Below are 27,968 nucleotides of genomic sequence, written 5' to 3'. Positions count from 1 at the left end.
ATGTATTACAAATACAAAAACAGACATACCTTATTTATGTAAGTATTCAGACCCTTTGCTATGAGACTCGAAATTGAGTTCAGGTGCATCCTGTTTCCATTGATCATTTTTGGGATGTTCCTACAACTTGATTGGAGTCCACGTGTGGTAAATTCAATTGATTGGACATGATTTGGAAAGGCACACACCTGTCTATATGTGGTCCCACAGTTGACAGTGCATGTCAGAGCAAAAACCAAGCCATGAGGTCGTATAGGAATTGCCCGTAGAGCTCCAAGACAGAATTGTGTTGAGGCACAGATCTGGGGAAGGGTACCAAAACATTTCTGCAGCATTGAAGGCCCACAAGAACACAGTGGCCTCCATCATTCTTAAATGGTTCTCCCGAGCGGCGCAGCGGACTAAGGCACTGCATCTCAGTGCGAGAGGCGTCTCTACAGTCCCTGGTTCAAGTCATCCGGGTTTGGCCGGGGTAGGCCGTCATTGTAAACAAGAATGTTCTTAACTGACTTGCTTAGTTAAATAGAGGTTAAATAAGATTTGGAAACACCAAGACTATTCCTAGAACTGGCTGCCTGGCCAAACTGAGCAATCAGGGGAGAAGGGCCTTTGTCAGAGAGGTGACCAAGAACTCAATGGTCACTCTGACAGAGCTCCAGAGTTCCTCTATGGAGATGGTAGAACCTTCCAGAAGAACAACCATCTCTACAGCACTCCACCAATCAGGACTTTTTTGTAGAGTGGCCAGACGGAAGCCACTCCTCAGTAAAAGGCACATGACGGCCCGCTTGGAGTTTGCCAAAAGGCACCTAAAGGACTCTCAGACCATGAGAAACAAGATGCTCTGGTCTGATGAAACCAAGGTTGAACCGTTTGACCTGAATTCCAAGCGTCACGTCTGGAGGAAACCTAGCACCATCCCTACGGTGAAGCATGTTGCTGGCAGCATCTTGCTGTGGGGATGTTTTTCAGCGGCAGGGACTGGGAGATTAGTCAGGATCGAGGGAATGATTTACAGAGCAAAATACAGAGAGATACTTGATGAAAACCTGCTCCAGAGCACTCAGGACCTCAGACTGAGGCAAAGGTTCACCTTCCAACAGCATAACAACCCTAAGCACACAGCCAAGACAACGCAGGAGTGGCTTCAGGACAAGTCTCTGAATGTCCTTGAGTGGCCCACCCAGAGACCGGACTTGAACAAGATCTAACATCTCTAGACGGAAAATAGTTGTGCAGCGACACTCCCCATTCAATCTGACAGAGCTTGAGAGGATCTGCAGAGAAAAATGGGAGAAACTCCCCAAATACCAGTGTGTCAAGCTTGTACCATCATACCCAAGAAGACCCAAGGCTATAATCGCTGCCAAAGATGCTTCAACGAAGTACTGAGTAAAGGGTCTGAATACTTATGTAAATGTGATATTTCAGTTTTATCTTTTTTTTGCAAACATTTTTAAAAATTATTTTTGCTTTGTCATTATGAAGTACTGTGTGTAGAATAAGGCTGTAATGTAACAAAATGTGCAAAAGGTCAAGGGTTCTGAATACTTTCCAAATGCACTGTAAGCAAAACCACAAGTCCAAATCCCTCTCCATCCATGGCTATTTTAGGAAAGTGACCATTTTAGCTAGCTGGCTAGCTAGCCACCAGAGGACAACAACACAACGAGATGCAACAATTCAAGTTTTTTCTGTCAATGACGTTTGGCTTTTGATGTGATGTTATTGGTGTGAAGCCAAATCCAAACTGGCTTCCCTTGACACTTTTTTAGGATGGACCAGGACCATTCACGGCTGAGTTTACTTAGCCAATCAGAGTATAATTTTATCAAGGGAGGCCAAATGCTCACTGGCTTCCCTTGCATTCAATGCTACAGGCGGCAACAATATTCACTTTTTGACGAGACAGCATCAGATATATGGGCTACACATACAGAGACAGAGGGGCACTGTTTCGCTCGCTTGGTTGCTTTCTCCGGTGAGATCCATTCAACCTCTTGTGAATGGAAGGAAAAAAACGTATGAAACACAGAGAGACAAAAGATAGAGTAATGTATCTGTTTTTTGTTTTTTTGTCCATTTCTTGGGGAAGCCTGGCTTCCCTTGGCATCCATGAATACATGCCACGGGAGAATGTAGCCTACGTGTAAATAAACTGACTAAAAACATGGCTGTGAATATGTTCTTAATGAATCTGGCTGTGAGTTCTACATGACTAAGTTTCTCCTTGCTTTGTGAATAATTATACATTATGGTTTGTGTCTCTGAGAAATGTGGTTGAATAAACTCGAACTGATGTTGACTTTAAGGGTGTGGTGGAAATATGACTCGGTCTACTACCATGCACAGACACACACACACCTTATTGCCTGTTCACACTTGCTCACTCAAGGTGCTGATGCAATGTGGTGGCTAAAATATTTGAGCCATCCCTAACATTGATCCGTGGAAAGTCATTTTTAAGTAACTTAACGTTTTGTGGAGGGTTCATAATAGCATACCTAAGTTTATCATATTAAGGCTACAAATAGTTACATTTTTTCTAAATACATTTTATTATGTTTTTAGAATCAAACTATAGGCTATAGTCTACAATAAACCATCTATTGTAAATATGAACATAAAATAACTAGCAAACTATAGAGTAGTTATTAACCCCATTCAGGACCAATCAGTCGATATAATCGAGAAAATCCCCAGAAATCACGCGATATGAATCAGACAGTTGGGCGCCGCCTGACCCACTAGTTGATCAGAAGGTTCAAATCAACGTTTCATATCGTAAAGAGTAGTTATTAACACAATAAAATGAATCTGTTGGCAGCCCTTCCCCCTTCTATCTCCCTTGCTCTTTCCCAGGCACACGGCCCCCTTTCCCAGGCACACGCCCTTCTGTGACACAATACAAAAAAGTTTGGTGAAGAAAAATTCTATCACGGAAGAGATTATTTTCAGTGCAACTAGTTGATCAAGTTTGAGCCTTGAGAAGAGTGCCAGAGAGACACAGAGAGCCTGGACAAGATAATTGACATCGAGCACATTTGTGATTTTCTCATTCACAATCTAACGGTGAGTAGATAAATTAACTGAAGTATGTAGCCTAGCCTGTTTGTCTAAAGTTCCGTTGACTCAAACAGGCCATTGCGTTGATGGATCCAAATGGGCCTCAGAAAATGTTCCTCCGTTCGAACATTAATAATGTAGTTTGCGAGCGGATCTATTGTCCGAAACCCACCTAGCATGATAGCACAGGGATCGGCTTCTCCTTATCGGTAACCCAATCCTCAACCCCTTTACAATTCAGGACAAACCAGAAGGCGCGTCTTTATTTTCCCTGTCAGTCTTACCTCGGGACCACTACAAATCGACCGTATTAGTTCGGCTAAAGGGGGGGGGCTCAAAACCACGGTGGGTAGGCTACCCACAATCGTCTCAAATTATGCACGAGCCGAAGAGTGAACGGTTCGGTAGTTGTAGTTACAAGCTTGTGGACAATGACATTCGTTCGAGTCTGTCTACAACCTCAACACCGACCGTGGCCCTGTGTAGTAACAGCAGCTAGGACAGCTCGCTCTCTAGTCTTTTCACCCTGAATTATTAACGAACGGTAAGACGTTGGTAGAGTCGAATGACAACCCAAGGTGTATTTAATAGCGCGGGGAGAAACGGCTTGTGGCAAACGGCGTTGACAGCACCATGCAGGTATAGTTGCGGAAGTGAACCAGTCACACCTGGTAAGTTATTGACCACATCACAACCCCGCTGATTGATTCTGGTTGGCCATCGAAATAATCAAAGCTCATGCAGGTGAAACGAGTCCACTGAACCGAGCTTCACACAGTTCATAGGCATGGAGAGAGTGAGTAGACTTGGCACTAAATAAGCTATTGTGTCCATTTATGTAGTTAGGCCTGTAGCAGTGGTTCTCAAACTTTGCTGTGACCCACCCAACGCCCCAATTAGACTGAAGCAAGCTATCTTCTTCATATTCAGGCTGCCACATGATTGTATCTATCCCCTAAAAAACATTTTTTTTTATTTTACTAGGCAAGTCAGTTAAGAACAAATTCTTATTTTCAATGATGGCCTAGGAACAGTGGGTTAACTGCCTGTTCAGGGGCAGAACAACAGATTTGTACCTTGTCAGCTCGGGGATTCAAACTTTTGGTTACTAGCCCAACGCTCTAACCACTAGGCTACCCTGCTGCCCCGATAAATGTGTTTGGAAAGGAGAAAAATATGTACATTTTCAGATTGATGATCACCTGCAAGCCCTGACATCCCAGGTCAAGCCAGGTATAACCCACAAAGCTTTATAGAACACACTACCCACTTGGCACACACTAGTTGAATTAACATTGTTTCAACATTATTTGCCAACATATTGTGACGTGAATCAACATGGAACATTTTGAAAAAAGTCAACCAGCATTGGAAACATTGACATGTGGGTAAAACTTCAACCTAAATACATTTAACCTGACAAACTTAACCTGACAAAGATTGTTACAGTACATCAATCTAGTTTCAACATAATCAGAACTATGTATAAGTTGAAATCCTGTTAAATTCCACTTAAAAACATAAAGAATCGTTTTCATCATATTCAATATGGATGAAGTTATGTTGAGTTTCATATTTGATTCGACATATTTTACACCGTCAGTTTCAGCGTCATGCCATTAACCTAAACATAGAGGGGGTATTGAAATAAAAAGTGAAGCCACAGTCCTACACTTCCTGCCTGAACATTGTCTCCTAGTGGAATACAGGAGGAAGTTCACTTCAGTCAGATCAAGTCTACCACCCAGATTAGAGGTCGACCGATTATGATTTTTAAATGCCAATACCGATTATTGGAGGACCCAAAAAAGCCAATACTGATTAATCAGCCAATTTTTAAAATGTTATTATTTATTTATTTGTAATAATGACAATTACAACAATACTGAATTAACTTATTTTTACTTAATATAATATATCAATAAAAATCAATTTAGCCTCAAATAAATAATGAAACCTGTTCAATTTGGTTTAAATAAGGCAAAAACAAAGTGTTGGAGAAGTAAAAGTGCAATGTGAAAAAGCTAAAGTTTAAGTTCCTTGCTTAGAACATGAGAACATATGAAAGCTGGTGGTTCCTTTTAACATGAGACTTCAATATTCCCAGGTAAGAGGTTTTAGGTTGTAGTTAATATAGGATTTATAGGACTATTTCTCTCTCTACCATTTGTATTTCATATACTTTTGACTATTGGATGTTCTTATAGGCACTTTAGTATTGCCAGTGTGACAGTATAGCTTCCGTCCCTCTCCTCGCCCCTACCTGGGCTTGAACAAGGAACACATAGACAACAGCCACCCTCGAAGCATCGTTACCCATCGCTCCACAAAAGCCGTGGCCCTTGCAGAGCAAGGGGAACAACTACTCCAAGTCTCAGATTGAGTGTTGATTGAAACGCTATTAGCGCGTACCCCTCTAACTAGCTAGCCATTTCACATTGGTTACACCAGCCTAATCTCGGGGGTTGAAGTCATAAACAGCGCAATGCTTGAAGCACAGTGACGAGCTGCTGGCAAAACGCACAAAAGTGCTGTTTGAATTAATGTTTACGTGCCTGCTTCTGCCTACCACCGCTCAATCAGACTGCTCTATCAAATATCAAATCACAGACTTAATTATAACATAATAACACACAGAAATATGAGCCTTTGGTCATTAATATGGTTGAATCCGGAAACTATCATTTCGAAAACAAAACATTTATTATTTCAGTGAAATGCAGAACCGTTCGGTATTTTATCTAACGGGTGGCATCCCTAAGTCTAAATATTCCTGTTACAGTGTACAACCTTCAATGTTATGTCATAATTACGTAAAATTCTGGCAGATTAGTTTGCAACGAGCCAGGCGGCCCAAACTGTTGCATATACACTGACTCTGCATGTAATGAACGCAAGAGAAGTGACACAATTTCACCTGGTTAATATTGCCTGCTAACCTGGATTTCTTTTAGCTAAATATGCAGGTTTAAACATTTATACTTCTGTGTATTGATTTTAAGAAAGGCATTGGTGTTTATGGTTAGGTACAGTCGTGCAACGATTGTGCTTTTTTCGCAAATGCGCTTTTGTTAAATCATCCCCCAGCATTGCATGGATTATATGCAACGCAGGACACGCTAGATAACTACACATGGCTGATCATATTACTAGTTTAACTAGTGATTATGATTGATTGATTGTTTTTTATAAGATAAGTTTAATGCTAGCTGGCAACTTACCTTGTCTTCTTACTGCATTCGCGTAACAGGCAGGCTCCTCGTGGAGTGCAAGGAGAGGCAGGTGGTTAGAGCATTGGACTAGTTAACTGTAAGGTTGCAAGATTGAATCCCGGAGCTGTCAAGGTCAAAAAAAATACCAGATGAATCGGTCGACCACTAATCCAGATGCATACCTCTATTGTACCCTGCTTAACTATGGAAACAAGCTGTTAGATTCAACTGAGATGTCAACACACAGACATTATTCAGCTTCCATACTTCCAGACTACCTAGATAACATTGAATAGTTAAAAGTAACTCCTAATTTTTCTTACAAGTTGGATGTGAAAGTAAATTCGTAGTGAGGTTTATTAAACATCAATTAAACATGTCTGTCTCCCGAGTGGCACGGCGGTCTAAGGCCCTGCGTCTCAGTGCTTGAGGTGTCACTGCAGACACCCTGGTTTGACTCCAGGCCGTATCACAACCGTCCGTGATTGGGAGTCCCGTAGGGCGGTGCACAACTGGCCCAGCATCGCCCGGGTTTGGCCGGTGTAGACCGTCATTGTAAATAAGGATTTGTTCTTAACTGACTTGCCTAGTTAAATAAAGGTTTGAAAAAATATATTTAAAGTATTGTTGCAGCCTGAGCTGACCTGGTTTTCCCAAGTCATTGCTTCAAACATAAAACACCAAACTAGTGTCACCTTATTGAACTCTGTTGTCTCTTCTCTTAACTTCTCATCTCCTCCCTCCCGCTGACCGAGTCCTGTCCAGGGTTCTGTTCTGTATTCTGGTGCAGCTTGGTTTCTGTATTCTGTACAGCAGCTTGGTTTCACACCGGTTAGTCTCATTACATCCTCTGTTTGGGTCTAAAAATATACTCCTGGATCGATATGCTCATCAATCACTCTGATCTAGGGCTCACACACACACACACACACACACACACACACACACACACACACACACACACACACACACACTATATAGCAAGGATGGGCAATTGATGGGGGTGGGGGCCACCAGAAATCATGAGGGCCACAGTAGCTTGCGGGTCTCCCACAACCATACCCACACATGCAGTCAGAGCCAGCCTTTTGGGGGCCCTAAACAAAATTATTTGAGTGAATTTCCTGCGATTCTACACTTGCCATGAGACCAATGTTTTCTGTTTTTCATATTAATTTCATCTGATTATACATGGGGGTCCCGGTCAGTCATTTGACCATGATTACTACACGTTTAGATAGCTGGCCGCTAGACTCATTTACCAATATAACATGTTTAGCTGACATGGCTAATGATGTGACTGACATAAGAGAAGCACAACCACATTTAGAAATGTCACCTGGTCTATTCTACTATTGTAACTCTCAACAGTAAGTTGAGACCCTGACTGAGTTCCTGAAAAATGTGTGGAGATTGATCCGGGGGCCTACAAAAGGGTTCTGGTGCCCATCCCTGATTATAATTATATATACCATTTAGCACTGTTTTATCCAAAGCGACTTAGTCATGCGTGCATACAAACCCACTACCCTGGCGTTACTGGCACCATGCTCTACCAACTGAGCTACAGAGGACCGCACACAGCGTCTCCTAATTATGGGCGATGTGCGGAGAAGATGTCTGGCTCGGGACACCCGCAGGCTGGTGAAATAGTGATGAGGGATGAAGATGATGACAGATGTCCAGCGGTGTGGGTCTGTGGTTGGCTAATGTGTTAGTTACAGCGGAACTCAAACAGGATAGTGTGTGTATGTGTGGCATCAAGGTGGGATATGAAACAGAATCCTACAGCTGGCATCAGACCATGGGTGTGTTCTGCTCTCACTCACATACTAATTAGGCTAATGCAAGATCAGTCCTAATTGGCCTAGGCCTAGGGGACAGGTGTGTGTGTGTTTGTGGGAATGTGCATACATTTTGGTGTGTGTGCATTCAGGTGTGACAGTGTCAGATTGGAGATTTACCTGTGGGTTGAGTCTCTAGGGTTACCCTCATCAGTACATCACCCATCATCATTACCCTCGTCAGGACATCACCCGACCTACCCTCAGGACATCACCCTAATGTTAAAAGAGAAGGGGTTTGAGATACTGATATATATACATACTACCCCCTCTACAGTATATATATATGAGAGTGTAACAGACAGGTCTTAGCTGTAGTAATGTGAACCCATAGCCTTCTGTTGGCTTATGGTGATCAGGTATCCCTCTCTCCATCAGACATCGCAGCTCTCTCTGTCTCTCTCTCTGTCTCTCTCTCGTTCGTTCGTTTACCTCGCCGGGCTCTCCTTATCTCCCACCCATTCATTCTTTCCTCTATTCTGATGTCCTCTTTCTACACTCTTAGAGTAAAAGGGTTCTTCAGCATTCCCCATTGAATAACCCTTTTTTGTTCCAGTTCGAAACCATTTGGTTCCAGGTAGAACCCTTTTGCGTTCCATGCAGGACCCCTTCCACAGAGTTTTCTATGTGGAATCAAAAATGATTTTCCTATGGGGACAGCTGAAGAACTCTTTAGGAACCCTTTCTTTCTAAGAGTGTACCTTGTCTTAACTGTTCCAGCTAGTTCCAGTGAAACAGTTGCTGCATTCAATTGTCTAAACTTTTGAGTTTTCTGCATCCTCTCCTCTCTCCCAGTAGCTATGGAGTCGGCCATCCAGACAGTGGTAGAAGTGTATCTGAAGTCTGCCAAAGGGAAGGGCAGTCTCGGAGATAAGGACTTCCAGGGCCTCGTCAATAAACAGCTCGGCAACATCATGACTGTAAGTTCCACCTGTCCTTGTATCACTACTCCTCAACTCTGACCCTAGATTTGTGTCCACGTTCTGGTTAAACCCGAGCCTCAACTCTGACCCTAGATTCGTGTCCACATCCTGGTTAAACCCGAGCCTCAACTCTGACCCTAGATTCGTGTCCGGGTTAAACCGGAGCCTCAACTCTGACCCTAGATTTGTGTCCGTGTCCCGGTTAAACCCGAGCCTCAACTCTGACCCTAGGTTCGTGTCCGCGTCCCGGTTAAACTCGAGCCAAAACTACGACCCTAGGTCCGCGTCCCGGTTAAACCCGAGCCTCAACCATGACCCTAGGCGAGTGTCCGCGTCCCGGTTAAACCCGAGCCTCAACCATGACCCTAGGTCCGTGTCCGCGTCCCGGTGAAACTCGTGCCTCAACTACGACCCTAGGTCCGCGTCCCGGTTAAACCCGAGCCTCAACCATGACCCTAGGTTCGTGTCCGCATCCCAGATAAACTCGAGCCTCAACCATGACCCTAGGTTCGTGTCCGGCATCCCGGTTAAACCCGAGCCTCAACCATGACCCTAGGTTCGTGTCCGCATCCCGGTTAAACCCGAGCCTCAACCATGACCCTAGGTTCGTGTCCGCATCCCGGTTAAACCCGAGCCTCAACCATGACCCTAGGTTCGTGTCCGCATCCCGGTTAAACCCGAGCCTCAACCATGACCCTAGATTCGTGTCCGTGTCCCGGTTAAACCCGAGCCTCAACCCTGACCCTAGATTCGTGTCCGCGTCCCGGTTAAACCTGAGCCACAACCCTAGATTCGTGTCCGTGTCCCGGTTAAACCCGAGCCTCAACCCTGACCCTAGATTCGTGTCCGCGTCCCGGTTAAACCTGAGCCACAACCCTAGGTTCGTGTCCGCGTCCCGGTTAAACTCGAGCCTCAACTACGACCCTAGGTCCGCGTCCCGGTTAAACCCGAGCCACAACCATAACCCTAGGTTCGAGTCCGCGTCCAGGTTAAACCCGAGCCTCAACCATGACCCTAGGTTCGAGTCCGCGTCCAGGTTAAACCCGAGCCTCAACCATGACCCTAGGTTCGAGTCCGCCTCCAGGTTAAACCCAAGCCTTAATCCTAGTCATAATGCAAATCGGCACCAGGTGTTATTGGGGAAGCAATCTTTAATGATAGACTCTTTCTCTCTGTATCCCCACTCTCTTCCTCTCTCCCCCTCTCACCTCATAGGGAACAGAGAGTTCCTCTGCAGTGAAGGAGATGCGTAAGGGATTGGACGAGAACAAAGATGGGAAGGTCAGCTTCCAGGAATACATGACTCTGATTGGCTACGTGGCAAACACCCTCAGCGAGCAGAGGACTGCAGCCAACAACACACCTGCCTCATAGGAACTGCATATGGTTTCATAGACACTCTATAAGATGTCTTATGCAGTCTATAAGGCAGGGTTCTTCAATCCTGGTCCTAGTGACCCTCAGGGTGTGCAGGCTTTAGTTCCATTCCAGCACTGACACACCAGAGGAAACTCGTGAAGGCTTTGATGGGATTGATTACAGTGTGTGTGACCACAGGGCCAGAATTGAAGAACACTGCCATAAGGCCCCATGTACCTATAGAGGCTCATAGACCTGTCAATCTCCCTTGGCTGTATATCACTACATAATCACTACATAATCAGACTTAACTTCATCTCAACATATTTTATATGCTTACACTACCAATCTTCATCTCAGTTATAACAATGTTACTGGTTTTATAAATACTTTATGAAGACATTTTTTTACATTAAGTTTAACAGTTCACATGTTTTAGTATAACTACTCTAAATCAACACTTCTACAGTAAATGGTTTGTTATCATGTTGAAATAAATGCCATGGCAATGTTTTAAAGTCGTGTCTTCTTTCACTACTCTAACATTATCTCTAAATGAATCCTCTAGGTTGCCCTGTGTCATGATGAAGACACACACACACCTTATAGAACCAATATGCTGATTCCTGCTTCCATGGCCACCAGCGGCCCCTTCTAAATTTAGTCGTGTCACACTCCGTGGCCCAAGATGCACCAGAATATTGAAATTAGACACCAATATACAACACCACCTATTGTGCACAGCGAGGATACACACACATGTTCTGCCAACAGAATACAATGCTGCATTGCACCAGAGATAACAAGTCTATACTGTAATACAGGCAGATCTATACACTACAATCCTACTCTCCACTCCCCCGGGTCTAGCAGCCTCAGAGCTGTAGTGGATGTAAGTACTGTATGTTACATTAACATTCAGACTTAACAAACATGACGTGCCCAGACACTATACAATTCAGTGGTTGTATAAGCCTGAGGCGTGGTCAAAGAAACAGCACAGACAAACAAGGAGACATATTACTTTGCTGTTTTGGTTTGTGGAGTGCAGTTGTCGTTAAAATATACATTATTACAATAGCTGTGCATTTGTATGAGTGTAGGATTTGTGTGTAATTTTGTTTGCGTGTATATGCGTGTGTGTTACAGAAGTGATAACTATGCATGGCTGCCTGTCAAGGGTGTTGTCTCCTTTCAGCTAGTACCCTCTGATCCTGTATCAGGTACCAGCTTCCCTTTCAAACAGCCTCAGGCCAGACACACACCCACTAGGCTAACCACAGCCTCCGGTCTGCTGAGCTGTTTACATTAGAAACCCCCTCTGGAGCTCCTATATTACCCTAATGCCATTCCAACATGTTCTGCACTTCATTTCAATAACCACTACCATCTAACCTACTGGGAGGCAGAACCATTGTTTCAGGCCTTAACCTAATCACCAGCTGAAATTGGCTGCTACCAATCAGTGGGTCCAACACAGCATTTGGAAACACTACCAGGCCAAGCAGGGCAGCTGTTGGACCAGGCCCAGCCAACAAGGTCATCACACCACACACCCTGAGGGGAGCAGGCACAGTTCACTGAGCAGATGCTTGAGAATGACAGATTACTTTCCCCCAATTGTTTACACGCTAAAATTGGAACTTGAAACTAATGTACCAAATCCTTAAACCAAGTCTGGATGCTAGCCAAAAGAAGGGGACGGAACATTATTGGCCATTGTGAATGTCCCTGGACAGCGTGGAGGGAATATCACCATGTGTGCAGCCGTTAGCCAGCAAGGCACCAGCCATCACCATGCCAACCTTAGTCCCTACAACACCGCCCTTCTCATCACATTCCTGGACACACTACACGGCATCCTCATTCCAGCTGAGCAGAGGGGTGGACCAGAGCAGCCCAGGTATGTTGTCATCTGGGACAACGTGAGTTTCCACCGGGCTGCTCTGGTCCATCGACCTGCCGGTTCTATACCTCCCACCATATTCTCCATTCCTAAACACAATAGTTTTTTCCGGCATGGTGATGGAAGGTGTATGACCTCCATCCCCTCACACGCCTCTTCTCCAGGCAATGGAGGATGCATGTGGTGAAGTTGATGTGGGGGCTTTTGGCGGCTGGATCCGTCACCCCAGAAGATGCTGTTTAGCCAGGGAGAACATGGCTTGTGATGTGGATGAGGTGCTGTTTAGCCAGGGAGAACATGGCTTGTGATGTGGATGAGGTGCTGTTTAGCCAGGGAGAACATGGCTTGTGATGTGGATGAGGTGCTGTTTAGCCAGGGAGAACATGGCTTGTGATGTGGATGAGGTGCTGTTTAGCCAGGGAGAACATGGCTTGTGATGTGGATGAGGTGCTGTTTAGCCAGGGAGAACATGGCTTGTGATGTAGATTAGGTGCTGTGGCCAGACCAAAATATGAGGCAGGTGTAATGAACACGAGGGGAGACAGCGCTGTTTCAAGCGTTGTTTATTGCATAGGACCACAGGAGGAGGCAGGTAGCTGGGTCCAGGGTCAGGCAGAAGGTCATACACAGGAGGAGGTAGGTAGCTGGGTCCAGGGGCAGGCAGAAGGTCATACACAGGAGGAGGCAGGTAGCTGGGTCCAGGGGCAGGCAGAAGGTCATACACAGGAGGAGGCAGGTAGCTGGGTCCAGGGGCAGGCAGAAGGTCATACACAGGAGGAGGCAGGTAACTGGGTCCAGGGGCAGGCAGAAGGTCATACACAGGAGGAGGCACGTAGCTGGGTCCAGGGGCAGGCAGAAGGTCATACACAGGAGGAGTCAGGTAGCTGGGTCCAGGGGCAGGCAGAAGGTCATACACAGGAGGAGTCAGGTAGCTGGGTCCAGGGGCAGGCAGAAGGTCATACACAGGAGGAGTCAGGTAGCTGGGTCCAGGGGCAGGCAGAAGGTCATACACAGGAGGAGTCAGGTAGCTGGGTCCAGAGGCAGGCAGAAGGTCATACACAGGAGGCGTCAGGTAGCTGGGTCCAGGGGCAGGCAGAAGGTCATACACAGGAGGAGGCAGGTAGCTGGGTCCAGGGGCAGGCAGAAGGTCATACACAGGAGGAGGCAGGTAGCTGGGTCCAGGGGCAGGCAGAAGGTCATACACAGGAGGAGTCAGGTAGCTGGGTCCAGGGGCAGGCAGAAGGTCATACACAGGAGGAGTCAGGTAGCTGGGTCCAGGGGCAGGAAGAAGGTCATACACAGGAGGAGTCAGGTAGCTGGGTCCAGGGGCAGGCAGAAGGTCATACACATGGGGTCCAAAAGGGCAACAGTACAGGCATGGAGAAGGCTAATGACGTAGTCCGGGAGATCAGGCAATAGGTAGAGAACAGGAAATCCGATAGGCAGGGAATAGGCAAAAGTCGTGGTTAGTGAGGCAGAAAAAAACTATCATACACAGGAGAAGCTGATCATGGGCACCACAGCGCTCTGCAAGCCGTGTGTCACAAAACAAACAATACCTCACAGTGATGGGGTGCAAAGAACTGAACTAAATAGTGTGTGATAATGACATACAGGTGACTAGAATTCAGGTGATTGGGATCTGGAGAGTGAGCTGCGTTCAGGGGATCTACGTGTTTGAGGATGTGAGTTTGAAGCAGACATTACAGCAGGATGTAGCCTAATGTTTTTCTTTCTTACATTTTGCATGTGTTTTTGTCTTTAGAGTTTTGAAGGAATAAGCAACTTCATTTTTGTACAGAAAACCCTTTATCTTACTGAATGTTTTTCCTGTTTTACTCCTGTTGGGTACAGAAAGTGTTACATACAAAACACAAGTGTTCAAAATACTGCAATTTGGAAATAAATGACAATGTTTTTGTTACTGTATTGCATTTGTATGTGTTTATTTATGTATATTTGAGTAGGTATACATTACTGTAACAATCTTTTACAACCGGCTACAATGTAACACTGACAATGCAAAAGGCATAAACCTACTGCTGGGATATTGAGTGTTTTGTGTTGAGCACATCATAAACCTACTGCTGGGATATTGAGTGTTTTGTGTTGAGCACATCATAAACCTACTGCTGGGATATTCACAGTAGTGTTTTGTGTTGAGCACATCATAAACCTACTGCTGGGATATTCACAGTAGTGTTTTGTGTTGAGCACATCATAAACCTACTGCTGGGATATTCATAGTAGTGTTTTGTGTTGAGCACATCATAAACCTACTGCTGGGATATTCATAGTAGTGTTTTGTGTTGAGCACATCATAAACCTACTGCTGGGATATTCACAGTAGTGTTTTGTGTTGAGCACATCATAAACCTACTGCTGGGATATTCATAGTAGTGTTTTGTGTTGAGCACATCATAAACCTACTGCTGGGATATTCAGTGTTTTGTGTTGAGCACATCATAAACCTACTGCTGGGATATTCACAGTAGTGTTTTGTGTTGAGCACATCATAAACCTACTGCTGGGATATTCACAGTAGTGTTTTGTGTTGAGCACATCATAAACCTACTGCTGGGATATTCATAGTAGTGTTTTGTGTTGAGCACATCATAAACCTACTGCTGGGATATTCATAGTAGTGTTTTGTGTTGAGCACATCATAAACCTACTGCTGGGATATTCACAGTAGTGTTTTGTGTTGAGCACATCATAAACCTACTGCTGGGATATTCATAGTAGTGTTTTGTGTTGAGCACATCATAAACCTACTGCTGGGATATTCAGTGTTTTGTGTTGAGCACATCATAAACCTACTGCTGGGATATTCAGTGTTTTGTGTTGAGCACATCATAAACCTACTGCTGGGATATTCAGTGTTTTGTGTTGAGCACATCATAAACCTACTGCTGGGATATTCAGTGTTTTGTGTTGAGCACATCATAAACCTACTGCTGGGATATTCAGTGTTTTGTGTTGAGCACATCATAAACCTACTGCTGGGATATTCAGTGTTTTGTGTTGAGCACATCATAAACCTACTGCTGGGATATTCAGTGTTTTGTGTTGAGCACATCATAAACCTACTGCTGGGATATTCAGTGTTTTGTGTTGAGCACATCATAAACCTACTGCTGGGATATTCAGTGTTTTGTGTTGAGCACATCATAAACCTAATGCTGGGATATTCAGTGTTTTGTGTTGAGCACATCATAAACCTAGTGGTGGGATATTCAGTGTTTTGTGTTGAGCACATCAGTGTGTTGTTGGTTGGTAGACAGATCTATTCATATGACGCGTCATTTTGATGCAAAAAAAAAACAAAACATGGAACGCAATAACAGTTTTGAATGCAGTGTTTGCTATTGCTACAGATTTGTAGAGTTTTGTGTTTAGTGTTTTGGGAAAATGGCCCAATGATTCAGCAAATGTGTAAACAATTGTGAAAAACTGTAAATGAAATATTTTCTATTTCAGAGTATAAGTATTGAGATGGTCTGTATTTTAATCTTGTGGATGGCATGCATCTTTGAAAGAATATTGTCGGCGCCATAGCAGGACCTCTCACCTTCCTCCAAGGCTTCTCCTGTTTATCTAAACACACTTTCACTGCTTCTCCTGGCCTATGTTTTCACACGCAGTACAATATGGCTACAGGCCCGGGCCATGGTAATCCACTGCTACAATAGCACACTGACTGAGACAGTAAGTGATACCCCATTGTGGCTCTCTCTGTACCTTGGCTTCATTGTGGCTCTCTCTGCACCTTGGCTCCATTGTGGCTCTCTCTGCACCTTGGCTCCATTGTGGCTCTCTGCACCTTGGCTCCATTGTGGCCAAAGTGGACAAATAGGCTACACCACGTCGCTCCCCTCTCCTCCTCTTTTCCTCTTCTGCTTTCCCTCTGCTCCTCTCCTGCTTTCCCTCTCATCTCCCTGGCTTTCTCAAAAATGTCTTGAAGGTAATATTTGATACTAATAATGTAAATGTGATCATCCTGAGGTAGTGATGTGGTGTCATGTCTGACAGCTTTTATGAAGGATGGATCTTATCTGTCCATCACAGGAAGGCAGGTGTCTGTCGTGTAAACAGAGAAGGAGGAGAGGAGACGGGGGGGGGGGGATGGGACAGAGAAGAGGAGCAACAGGTGGAAGAAGAGAGGGGTGGAGGAGGGGGGAGAGGCGGAGTGGGAGGAGGGAGAGAGGAGGAGGAAGAGAGGCGGAGTGGGAGGAGGGAGAGAGGCGGAGTGGGAGGAGGGAGAGAGGTGGAGTGGGAGGAGGAAGAGAGAAAGAGTGGGAGGAGGGAGAGAGGCGGAGTGGGAGGAGGTAGAGAGGTGGAGGAGGGAGAGAGGTGGAGTGGGAGGTGGGAGAGAGACGGAGTGGGAGGAGGGAGAGAAGCGGAGTGGGAGGAGGGAGAGAGGCGGAGTGGGAGGAGGGAGAGAGGCGGAGTGGGAGGAGGGAGAGAGGAGGAGGGAGAGAGGCGGAGTGGGAGGAGGGAGAGAGGCGGAGTGGGAAGAGGGAGAGAGGCGGAGTGGGAGGAGGGAGAGTGGCGGAGTGGGAGGAGGGAGAGAAGCGGAGTGGGAGGAGGGAGAGAGGTGGAGTGGGAGGAGGGAGAGAAGTATTTAAGAGGCTGTCCCTCTCCCTCTCCTCACCGTTCTTCATTACTCTCCCTCTACGTGTCCAACAGCAGGCCAGCACTCCTCCTTTGCTCAGGTAAGGAAGAAAGGTTGACTCAGGAATGAATGCAGTTTTTCAGCAACAGGCAAAACAATTCAGCCCTTCTGCTCTTCAGGAGGTAGTTCTGTCTAGCACAGTAAAATGTGTAGCAGATGAAATATATTTCAGCTGTTTGTGATCTAGCAACAATGATACAAAGTTTGCGTTGCTGTAACCCTAAACAACGTCAATATAACTTTTACAGAGAGGGGAAAGCACACAGCCTGTACTGCAGACTTCACTACTCTGTGTGTTTGGTGATTTCATGTCTATTCCCTGGTCTATTCCGGTGTGATGTTAGCCTCTATAGAGTTTCTGACCTGTTGTGTTTCCTCTGTCCTGACTGACCTCTCTCTTCTTTTTCTTCTTTATTTTCTGTTTATGTAAATATCTTGCTCAAAGGAGGCAAATCTAGATTTTTCCTGAACAAGAATGACCTCAGATTTCTGTTGGGATAAAGTGAATTTGATACAGTGTAAATGTAATTGTAGGGAAATAAGTAGAGTGGTCAGGGAAGAGGGGTGGGAGAGGTGGAGCTAAGATGGAGAGGTGGGGAAGGGATGGGGTGCGAAGGAATGGTGGAGGGGTGGAATGGAGAGGTAGAGAGGTGGAATAAAGAGATGGAGGGGTGGGATAAAGAGATGGAGAGCTGAGGGGTGGGATAAAGAGAGGGAGGGGTGGGATAAAGAGATGGAGGGGTGGGATAAAGAGATGGAGAGCTGAGGGGTGGGATAAAGAGATGGAGGGGTGGGATAAAGAGATGGAGGGGTGGGATAAAGAGATGGAGAGCTGAGGGGTGGGATAAAGAGATGGAGGGGTGGGATAAAGAGATGGAGGGGTGGGATAAAGAGATGGAGAGCTGAGGGGTGAGATAAAGAGATGGAGGGGTGGGATAAAGAGATGGAGGGGTGGGATAAAGAGATGGAGAGCTGAGGGGTGGGATAAAGAGATGGAGGGGTGGGATAAAGAGATGGAGGGGTGGGATAAAGAGATGGAGAGCTGAGGGGTGGGATAAAGAGATGGAGGGGTGGGATAAAGAGATGGAGGGGTGGGATAAAGAGATGGAGAGCTGAGGGGTGGGATAAAGAGATGGAGAGCTGAGGGGTGGGATAAAGAGATGGAGGGGTGGGATAAAGAGATGGAGAGCTGAGGGGTGGGATAAAGAGATGGAGAGCTGAGGGGTGGGATAAAGAGATGGAGGCAGGGTGGGATAAAGAGATGGAGGCAGGGTGGGATAAAGAGATGGAGGCAGGGTGGGATAAAGAGATGGAGGCAGGGTGGGATAAAGAGATGGAGGGGTGGGATAAAGAGATGGAGGGGTGGGATAAAGAGATGGAGAGCTGAGGGGTGGGATAAAGAGATGGAGAGCTGAGGGGTGGGATAAAGAGATGGAGGGGTGGGATAAAGAGATGGAGGGGTGGGATAAAGAGATGGAGAGCTGAGGGGTGGGATAAAGAGATGGAGAGCTGAGGGGTGGGATAAAGAGATGGAGGCAGGGTGGGATAAAGAGATGGAGGCAGGGTGGGATAAAGAGATGGAGAGCTGAGGGGTGGGATAAAGAGATGGAGGGGTGGGATAAAGAGATGGAGAGCTGAGGGGTGGGATAAAGAGATGGAGGCAGGGTGGGATAAAGAGATGGAGGCAGGGTGGGATAAAGAGATGGAGGCAGGGTGGGATAAAGAGATGGAGGCAGGGTGGGATAAAGAGATGGAGGGGTGGGATAAAGAGATGGAGGGGTGGGATAAAGAGATGGAGGCAGGGTGGTGGGATACATACACCTATCTCCTTTGTTACCAACCATCCAGTCCAGCTCAGGTAGAGAGCAGCTCAGGTTCCTATGGTCCCAGTTCCTCCTGTACTGGTTTGGACAGGACAGGGCTATAGGGTTAGAGACAGGGTTAAAGTTAGAGCGAGATGTGTTTCTACCTGGTGTGAGTTTCACTCTTATCAGAAGGCTGGGGTTCACATATCCTGCTCACTATTACCTATCTCCTTTCCATTACAGTGTCTCAATGTGGCTCCCCACAGATTCAGGATCAACTTATCCTTAAGTGGGGAAACTAATCATCAATCATCATCATACTCCATGGCTAACTGTCTGGGGCTTTTGTAATGTAGTAGGGCTCTTGGGGTTTGTAGTTCTTCAGATGTTGGGTAGGATGACATTAAACTTGTGACTAATTCAGGAACTGGACAGGGTTGAGGAACAAGCAGCTCTCTCTGTCTATTCATCCATCCCTCTCTCTCTCGTCCTATCTGTCCTGCCGTGCTCAGCAGACATGGTGCTAACTCAGTTGATACTGTACCAGTGGAGGCTGCTGAGGGGAGGATGGATCATAATAATGTCCGGAATGGAATGATATCAAACACATTTTTTTTTTTGGGGTGTTTCATGTGTTTGATATCACTCCATTCCAGCCATTATTGTCAGATGTCCTCCTCTCACCAGCCTCCACTGCTCTCTACAGTGTGTTTGACTGATCCATCTGATCCTGGCTCAGCTTCCATGAGAAAATACAAACACTCTGCACAGGCTACATCACTTGATGTCCTACTACAATGTGAAGCACCTACTCATTATCCTAACCATGTTGTCTTTCTACCTCTGTAGTATGTCTAACCCTACCAAAACAGAGAATGTGTCCACCTTGGAGACTGCCATGCAGCTGATGATCCAGACCTTCCATAAGTATTCTGGAGACGAGGGCGACAAATACACCCTGAGCAGAGCAGAGCTCAAAGTGATGCTCTCTGCAGAGCTGGGCAACTACCTGGGGGTAAGGAGATTCACACACGCACAGACACACACGCACAGACACACAGCGTAAAGTCTTCCTCTCTCCCTTACCCAGAATGCCCAGGACAAGGAAGCAGTGGACAAGGTGATGGGGGACCTGGATGCCAACAATGATGGAGAGGTGGACTTCACTGAGTTTGTTATCCTGGTGGGGGCGCTCACTGTCGCCTGCAACGACTTCTTCCTGGAGTACAACGACAAGGGGGAGAAGAAGTGAACACAACACACACTCGTACACTCACACATATCTATGCTCTCTCTCTCTCTCACACACTCACTCACTCACTGAGGAAAGGAGGACGATTTATGAGACATCTCCACTCAAATCTTGGCTAGGCTTAATGTCTACTGTTTAATAACAGAGACCTACACACACCATACATACCACACACATGCACTCACACACTAAGAGATGTTCATAGATGCATCGTGGCACACTGGGCAGTGTGTTTCTGTGTTTAGTGTGTGTGCCGATCCAAACCAAACCCAACACACAGACGTTTATTCCAGAGTGAAAATGTGGAGTTTAAATCATCATTAATAACGGTCATTGTTGAATATGTGAATATAATTTCTCTATCTTTTCATTTGTTTTGTAAACCCCCTGTTCATTTCTCGTTCATTGTTAAACTGTTCCTCCTCGATAGAATAAACATGACATTTGACCAAAGCTTGTTGTGGAGTATTGTTGTGGTTTCTGGATACTTTGTGTGTATGTTTGGGATATTCCTCATTTCACCCAGTCTCTCTGATGGAGAGGAGTAGTAACACAGTCTGGCCACCAGATGGGAGCAGAGTGAGAGACTCTCCAGGGATGGACTTTTGTGTCTGTGCTACACTTCCATGAACTTAATCAAATCCAATTTTATTGGTCACATACAGTGTTTAGCAGATGTTATTGCGGGTGCTGCGAAATGCTTGTGTTTGTATCTCTAACAGTTCAGTAATATCTAGCAAGTATTTCACAACATATACACACACATCTAAGTAAAGGAATGGAATTAAGAATATATAAATATATGATGAGCAATGTCAGAGCGGCATAGACTAAGATACAGTAGAATACAGTATATACATACGAGATGAGTAATGAAAAATGTGTAAAAATTATTAAAGTGAATAGTGTTCCATTTATTAAAGTGGCCAGTGATTCCAAGTCTATGTATATTGTTAGCAGCCTCTAATGTGTTAGTGATGGCTATTTAACAATCTGATGGCCTTGAGACAGAAGCTGTTTTTCAGTCTCTCGGTTCCAGCCTTGATGACCTTTTTGGCCTTCCTGTGACATTGGGTGCTCTAGGTGTCTTGGAGGGCAGATAGTTTGCATCGGGCAGACCGCACCACCCTCTGGAGAGCCCTGCGGTCACCGGCGGTGCAGTTGTTGTACCAGGCAGTGATACAGCTGACAGGATGCTCTCAATTGTGCATCTGTAAAAGTTTGTGAGGGTTTTTGGTGCCAAGCCAAATTTCTTCAGCCTCATGAGGTTGAAGAGGGGCTGTTGCGCCTTCTTCACACCACTGTCTGTGTGGGTGGACCATTTCAGTTTGTCAGTGATGTGTATGCCAAGGAACTTGAAGCTTTCCACCTTCTCCACTGCGGTCCCGTCGAGGTCATTCTGAAGGATATTACCTGAATAGCCTGATATTTTACATTACCACTGATACCAATAGTACCTGGATGGCCTGACAGTGACAGATCAGTTTCATCCATACCGTATGAAGATATGGGAGCTCTACAATAAGCTCTATAATCTGTCCGACAACAGATCTCAGAACTGTGTTCCACGCTGACCCATCTTAGACTGTCCTCTCATTTTTAAGATGCTCTTCCTAAAGTTGAATCCAAAGCCAACATTACTGAATATTAAACCTTTAGAATTAGCAGAACAGACAGAATCCCTGAAGAAACAGATATTCAGGATGTTGTTAGTCTATACCAAATATGAAATATTTCCATTGTCGATGAACACTGATGTGGTACAGAATTGTAATGTGGTTGCTGGCCATATTGTTTGTTTTACTGTAAAGCTATGGGTCTTTGAATCAGGTTACTGGCCATAATGTTTATTTTACTGTAAAGCTACAGCACTTTGAATCAGGTTAATGGCCATATTGTTTGTTTTACTGTAAAGCTACGGGTCTTTGAATCAGGTTACTGGCCATAATGTTTATTTTACTGTAAAGCTACAGCACTTTGAATCAGGTTACTGGCCATAATGTTTGTTTTACTGTAAAGCTACGGCTCTTTGAATCAGGTTACTGGCCATAATGTTTATTTTACTGTAAAGCTACGGCTCTTTGAAGCAGGTTACTGGCCATAATGTTTGTTTTACTGTAAAGCTACGGCTCTTTGAATCAGGTTACTGGCCATCAGCAGCATTAATCTTAGAAAGACAGGAAATTATATTTTATTTTGTGTGTTTTACATACAACAGAAACTGAATTTTGAACTGAACCTACAACCTTTATTGCACAGGAGCAAAGCTGTGAGCGGTTATTGGAGGACAACGCTCTCCTCTAGGTGGGGAATGGAGAAACACACAGAGACAAAGAGAGAGGGACAGAGGAGAGAGAGACAAGAACAAAGGACAGAGGAGGGAGAGACAACAAGAAAGGACAGAGGAGGGAGAGACAACAAGAAAGGACAGAGGAGAGAGAGACAAGAAGAAAGGACAGAGGAGGGAGAGACAACAAGAAAGGACAGAGGAGAGAGAGAACAAGGGAATGAAGGGGAGAGAAGGAAGAAAAGAGAGGGGGGAGGAGGGAGGGGATGGACAGCACTCTGTTTGCGTCACACCTCTACAGCCAGGTCCTGAAGGGAAAGAGAGGACTCCACTCCACTCCACAGGATTTCACAGCTCTCTGATAGGCTTTACACACTCCTGGTCCTTTCCTGGGGATGTCCTGGGCCTCTCCTGGGGATGTCCTGGGGTTATTCTGGTGTTGTTCTGGGGTTCTCCTGGCCCTCTCGTGGGGATGTCATGGGCCTCTCCTGGGCCTCTCGTGGGGATGTCCTAGGGTTCTTCTGGGGATGTCCTGGGGTTATCCTGGCCCTCTCGTGGGGATGTCATGGGCCTCTCCTGGGGATGTCCTGGGGATGTCATGGGCCTCTCCTGGGGATGTCCTGGGCCTCTCCTGGGGATGTCCTGGGCCTCTCCTGGGGATATCCTGGGCCTCTCCTGGGGTTGTCCTGGCCCTCTCGTGGGGATGTCATGGGCCTCTCCTGGGGATGTCCTGGGGATGTCATGGGCCTCTCCTGGGGATGTCCTGGGCCTCTCCTGGGGATGTCCTGGGCCTCTCCTGGGGATGTCATGGGCCTCTCCTGGGGATGTCCTGGGGATGTCATGGGCCTCTCCTGGGGATGTCCTGGGCCTCTCCTGGGGATATCCTGGGCCTCTCCTGGGGATGTCATGGGCCTCTCCTGGGGATGTCCTGGGGATGTCATGGGCCTCTCCTGGGGATGTCCTGGGCCTCTCCTGGGGATATCCTGGGCCTCTCCTGGGGATGTCATGGGCCTCTCCTGGGGATGTCCTGGGGATGTCATGGGCCTCTCCTGGGGATGTCCTGGGCCTCTCCTGGGGATGTCCTGGGCCTCTCCTGGGGATGTCCTGGGCCTCTCCTGGGGATGTCCTGGTGTTGTTCTGGGGTTCTCCTGGGCCTCTCCTGGGGATGTCCTGGTGTTGTTCTGGGGTTATCCTGGCCCTCTCCTGGGGATGTCCTGGGCCTCTCCTGGGGATGTCCTGGGGTTATTCTGGTGTTGTTCTGGGGTTCTCCTGGGCCTCTCCTGGGGATGTCCTGGTGTTGTTCTGGGGTTATCCTGGCCCTCTCGTGGGGATGTCATGGGCCTCTCCTGGGCCTCTCGTGGGGATGTCCTGGGTCTTGCCTGGGGATGTCCTAGGGTTCTTCTGGGGATGTCCTGGGGTTATCCTGGCCCTCTCGTGGGGATGTCATGGGCCTCTCCTGGGGATGTCCTGGGGATGTCATGGGCCTCTCCTGGGGATGTCCTGGGCCTCTCCTGGGGATGTCCTGGGCCTCTCCTGGGGATATCCTGGGCCTCTCCTGGGGATATCCAGGCCCTCTCGTGGGGATGTCATGGGCCTCTCCTGGGGATGTCCTGGGGATGTCATGGGCCTCTCCTGGGGATGTCCTGGGCCTCTCCTGGGGATATCCTGGGCCTCTCCTGGGGATGTCCTGGGCCTCTCCTGGGGATGTCCTGGGCCTCTCCTGGGGATGTCCTGGGCCTCTCCTGGGGATATCCTGGGCCTCTCCTGGGGATGTCCTGGGCCTCTCCTGGGGATGTCCTGGGCCTCTCCTGGGGATGTCCTGGGCCTCTCCTGGGGATGTCCTGGGCCTCTCCTGGGGATGTCCTGGTGTTGTTCTGGGGTTCTCCTGGGCCTCTCCTGTGGATGTCCTGGTGTTGTTCTGGGGTTATCCTGGCCCTCTCCTGGGGATGTCCTAGGGTTCTCCTGGGGATGTCCTGGTGTTGTTCTGGGGTTCTCCTGGGCCTCTCCTGTGGATGTCCTGGGGTTATCCTGGGCCTCTCCTGGGGATGTCATGGGCCTCTCCTGGGGATGTCCTGGGGATGTCATGGGCCTCTCCTGGGGATGTCCTGGGCCTCTCCTGGGGATATCCTGGGCCTCTCCTGGGGATGTCCTGGGCCTCTCCTGGGGATGTCCTGGGCCTCTCCTGGGGATGTCCTGGGCCTCTCCTGGGGATGTCCTGGGCCTCTCCTGGGGATGTCCTGGGCCTCTCCTGGGGATGTCCTGGGCCTCTCCTGGGGATGTCCTGGGCCTCTCCTGGGCCTCTCCTGTGGATGTCCTGGGGTTATCCTGGGCCTCTCCTGGGGTTCTCCTGGGCCTTGCCTGGGGATGTCCTGGGGTTCTCCTGGGGATGTCCTGGGGTTCTCCTGGGGATGTCCTGGGCCTCTCCTGGTGATGTCCTGGGCCTTGCCTGGGGATGTCCTGGGCCTCTCCTGGTGATGTCCTGGGCCTTGCCTGGGGATGTCCTGGGCCTTGCCTGGGGATGTCCTGGGCCTCTCCTGGTGATGTCCTGGGCCTTGCCTGGGGATGTCCTGGGGTTCTCCTGGGGATGTCCTGGGCCTCTCCTGGGGATGTCCTAGGGTTCACCTGGGAATACCCTGGACTACCCCACTGTGAAAAGCCTGTGTCCCACAGAGTGACGCAAGGTCATGGAAGGGGATCACTCATGATGGCAGTTAACACTCAGCTGGAGGTATATTTTGCTGGCTGGCTGGTGTGCGCGTGTGCGTGTGTGCGTGTGTGTGTGCGTGCGTGTGTGTGGTGCGTGTCCAAATCCCACCCCACCAGGACATGTTATAGCCAGATTCAGAGGGAGGAGGAACAGGGGGATGGAGAGAGATTGACAGAGTGAACATAACATGAGGAATCTGTCGTTCAGAGATGGACAGAGAAGAGGGGAGGAGATAGAAAAAGTGTAGAAAGAAAGGAGGGGGCTGAGAGAGCAGGAGTGAGGGAAGGAAGGTGGTGCTTCAGTGTGTAGGTGGGCTGGTTATTACCCTAATTTCAATCAATGTCTATACTACAGATGTCCAGGGAGAGTGAGAATGAGGGAAGAGGTGAGACAGCAAGGGAAGTAACTCGCTGGCACATTGCGTTGGACAGTTATGATAATGCAGTGGGAAATGAGTACACACACATCGAAAATTAAGTAATTGAACCTGGCCCATTACTGTAATAACTATAGGTGGCGTGTGTTCTGACAATAATAATAATACAGCATTACACACCGTTACACACTGGGGAGAGTCAGCTACAGATCACAACACAATCTGAGAGAGGGAGGACAGGAGGGGGAAGGAGGAGGGGAGAGAGTCAGCTACAGAGCACAACACAATCTGAGAGAGGGAGGACAGGAGGTGGAATGAGGAGAGGAGAGAGGGGGAAGGAGGAGAGGAGAGAGTCAGCTACAGAGCACAACACAATCTGAGAGAGGGAGGACAGGAGGCGGAAGGAGGAGAGGAGAAAGTCAGCTACAGAGCATAACACAATCTGAGAGGGAGGACAGGAGGCGAAAGGAGGAGAGGAGAGAGTCAGCTACAGAGCACAACACAATCTGAGAGAGGGAGGACAGGAGGCGGAAGGAGGAGAGGAGAGAGTCAGCTACAGAGCACAACACAATCTGAGAGAGGGAGGACAGGAGGCGGAAGGAGGAGATGAGAGAGTCAGCTACAGAGCACAACACAATCTGAGAGAGGGAGGACAGGAGGCGGAAGGAGGAGAGGAGAGAGTCAGCTACAGAGCACAACACAATTTGAGAGAGGGAGGACAGGAGGCGGAAGGAGGAGAGGAGAGAGTCAGCTACAGAGCCCAACACAATCTGAGAGAGGGAGGACAGGAGGGAGAAGGAGGGAGGACAGGTAGGGGAAGGAGGAGAGGAGAGAGGGGGAAGGAGGAGAGGGCAGGAGGGGGAAGGAGGGGAGGACATGAGGAGGAAGGAGGAGAGGAGAGAGGGGGAAGGAGGGAAGGACAAGAGGGGGAAGGAGGATAGGAGAGAGGGGGAATGAGGGAGGACAGGTGGGGGAAGGAAGAGAGGAGAGAAGGAGAAGGAGGAGAGGAGTGAAGGGGAAGGAGAGAAGGACAGGCGGAGAGGACAGGAGGGGGAAGGAGGAGAGGAGAGAGGGGGAAGAAGGAGAGGACAGGAGGAGGAAGGAGGACAGGAGAGAGGGGGAAGGACGAGAGGGCAGGAGGGGGAAGGAGGGGAGGACATGAGGAGGAAGGAGGAGAGGAGAGAGGGGGAAGGAGTAGAGGACAGGAGGGGGAATGAGGAGAGAAGAGAGGGGGAAGGAGGAGAGGGCAGGAGGCGGAAGGAGGAGAGGACAGGAGGAGGAAGGAGGAGAGGAGAGAGGGGGAAGGAGTAAGAGGGCACGAGGGGGAAGGAGGGGAGGACATGAGGAGGAAGGAGGAGAAGAGAGAGAGAGAAGGAGGGGAGGACAGAAGGGGGAAGGGGGGAGGAGAGAGGGAGGAAAGGAAGAGAGGACAGAGTGAGACACTGTCTTACTCTGATAATGAGAATCACAGTGATGACAGAAATTAACATTTGTGCAAACATTCATAACACACAATAGCTTATGTTTCATGAGAAAACATCCTTATTCCAACAATACATATCATCTGTCAGTTCAATATTCGACCACCCAATTTTGTGCAATCATGGCTCAACTGTAAAAGGAGGGAATTTACTTCATCTTGGCTCAAACCAATCTCAGTTTCCCAGATATTTACTGAATCTAGACTCATCCCCTTGCAACTGTACCCGATGGCACAAGCTGCTATTATATAAATAGAGCTGTATATGCAGACATCCTACACCTTTATCTTCCTCTAGGGTTGAATCCCAAATCACCCACTTCGCCTGTCCTCTCGGCACTCCACTTGCGCGTTCACACGAGCCTCGGCCATTTGCACAAGTGTACTAAAGCTGAGGGAGTGAAAATTATGGGGGTGTAGGGGCTAATTAGATCCTCCTAGAGCCACTTCGACCTAGCCAGCACGGATGCAGGCTTCAGAGCGCAGTACTATCCTGACACTCACTGCTATATGTCTGAAGTTAAGCACAATTGAATTGTAAAAAATGGAGAGGCGTGTCTAATTATATACCACGTCATGTGTTTATGTCTGATTCAGAGACTGGAGAGGCGTGTCTAATTATATACCACGTCATGTGTTTATGTCTGATTCAGAGACTGGAGAGGCGTGTCTAATTATATACCACGTCATGTGTTTATGTCTGATTCAGAGACTGGAGAGGCGTGTCTAATTATATACCACGTCATGTGTTTATGTCTGATTCAGAGACTGGAGAGGCGTGTCTAATTATATACCACGTCATGTGTTTATGTCTGATTCAGAGACTGGAGAGGCGTGTCTAATTATATACCACGTCATGTGTTTATGTCTGATTCAGAGACTGGAGAGGCGTGTCTAATTATATACCACGTCATGTGTTTATGTCTGATTCAGAGACTGGAGAGGCGTGTCTAATTATATACCACGTCATGTGTTTATGTCTGATTCAGAGACTGGAGAGGCGTGTCTAATTATATACCACGTCATGTGTTTATGTCTGATTCAGAGACTGGAGAGGCGTGTCAGATTATATACTA

At 47.5% G+C, this 27,968-nt stretch overlaps 3 protein-coding genes across 4 annotated transcripts; 2 read left to right on the top strand and 1 right to left on the bottom strand.

The window, feature by feature from the left end:
- Window positions 1-2,876: 2,876 nt before the first annotated feature.
- On the top strand, window positions 2,877-10,922 carry LOC135521772 (protein S100-A16-like). Of its 2 annotated transcripts, none has more exons than XM_064947492.1 (3): window positions 2,877-3,072; window positions 8,918-9,042; window positions 10,261-10,922. In XM_064947492.1, exons 2-3 carry the CDS (start codon window positions 8,923-8,925, stop codon window positions 10,417-10,419), a joined length of 279 nt encoding a protein of 92 aa, XP_064803564.1. In that variant the 5' UTR covers window positions 2,877-3,072; window positions 8,918-8,922; the 3' UTR covers window positions 10,420-10,922. The 2 variants fall into 2 exon arrangements, with proteins under 2 accessions (XP_064803564.1, XP_064803563.1); XM_064947491.1 differs by having other exon boundaries at window positions 2,879-3,072; window positions 8,921-9,042.
- A 6,031-nt stretch (window positions 10,923-16,953) lies between these two features.
- Window positions 16,954-20,484, top strand: LOC135521771 (protein S100-A1-like). Its single transcript, XM_064947490.1, has 3 exons — window positions 16,954-17,025; window positions 19,640-19,805; window positions 19,881-20,484. Exons 2-3 carry the CDS (start codon window positions 19,641-19,643, stop codon window positions 20,040-20,042), a joined length of 327 nt encoding a protein of 108 aa, XP_064803562.1. The 5' UTR covers window positions 16,954-17,025; window position 19,640; the 3' UTR covers window positions 20,043-20,484.
- Window positions 20,485-22,839: 2,355 nt separating this feature from the next.
- Window positions 22,840-27,264, bottom strand: LOC135522993 (basic proline-rich protein-like). Its single transcript, XM_064949729.1, has 3 exons — window positions 27,213-27,264; window positions 23,858-24,986; window positions 22,840-23,554 (listed from the first exon to the last, which is right to left on the bottom strand). The coding sequence occupies exons 1-3, from the start codon at window positions 27,262-27,264 to the stop codon at window positions 22,840-22,842; spliced, it is 1,896 nt and encodes a 631-aa protein (XP_064805801.1).
- Between the last annotated feature and the right edge of the window lie 704 nt (window positions 27,265-27,968).

The sequence above is a fragment of the Oncorhynchus masou genome, chromosome 30, assembly GCF_036934945.1.
Source record: "Oncorhynchus masou masou isolate Uvic2021 chromosome 30, UVic_Omas_1.1, whole genome shotgun sequence".
NCBI lineage: Eukaryota > Metazoa > Chordata > Actinopteri > Salmoniformes > Salmonidae > Oncorhynchus > Oncorhynchus masou.
Note: the sequence above shows the minus strand (reverse complement) of the source record. Positions and strands in the feature narration are given on the sequence as shown.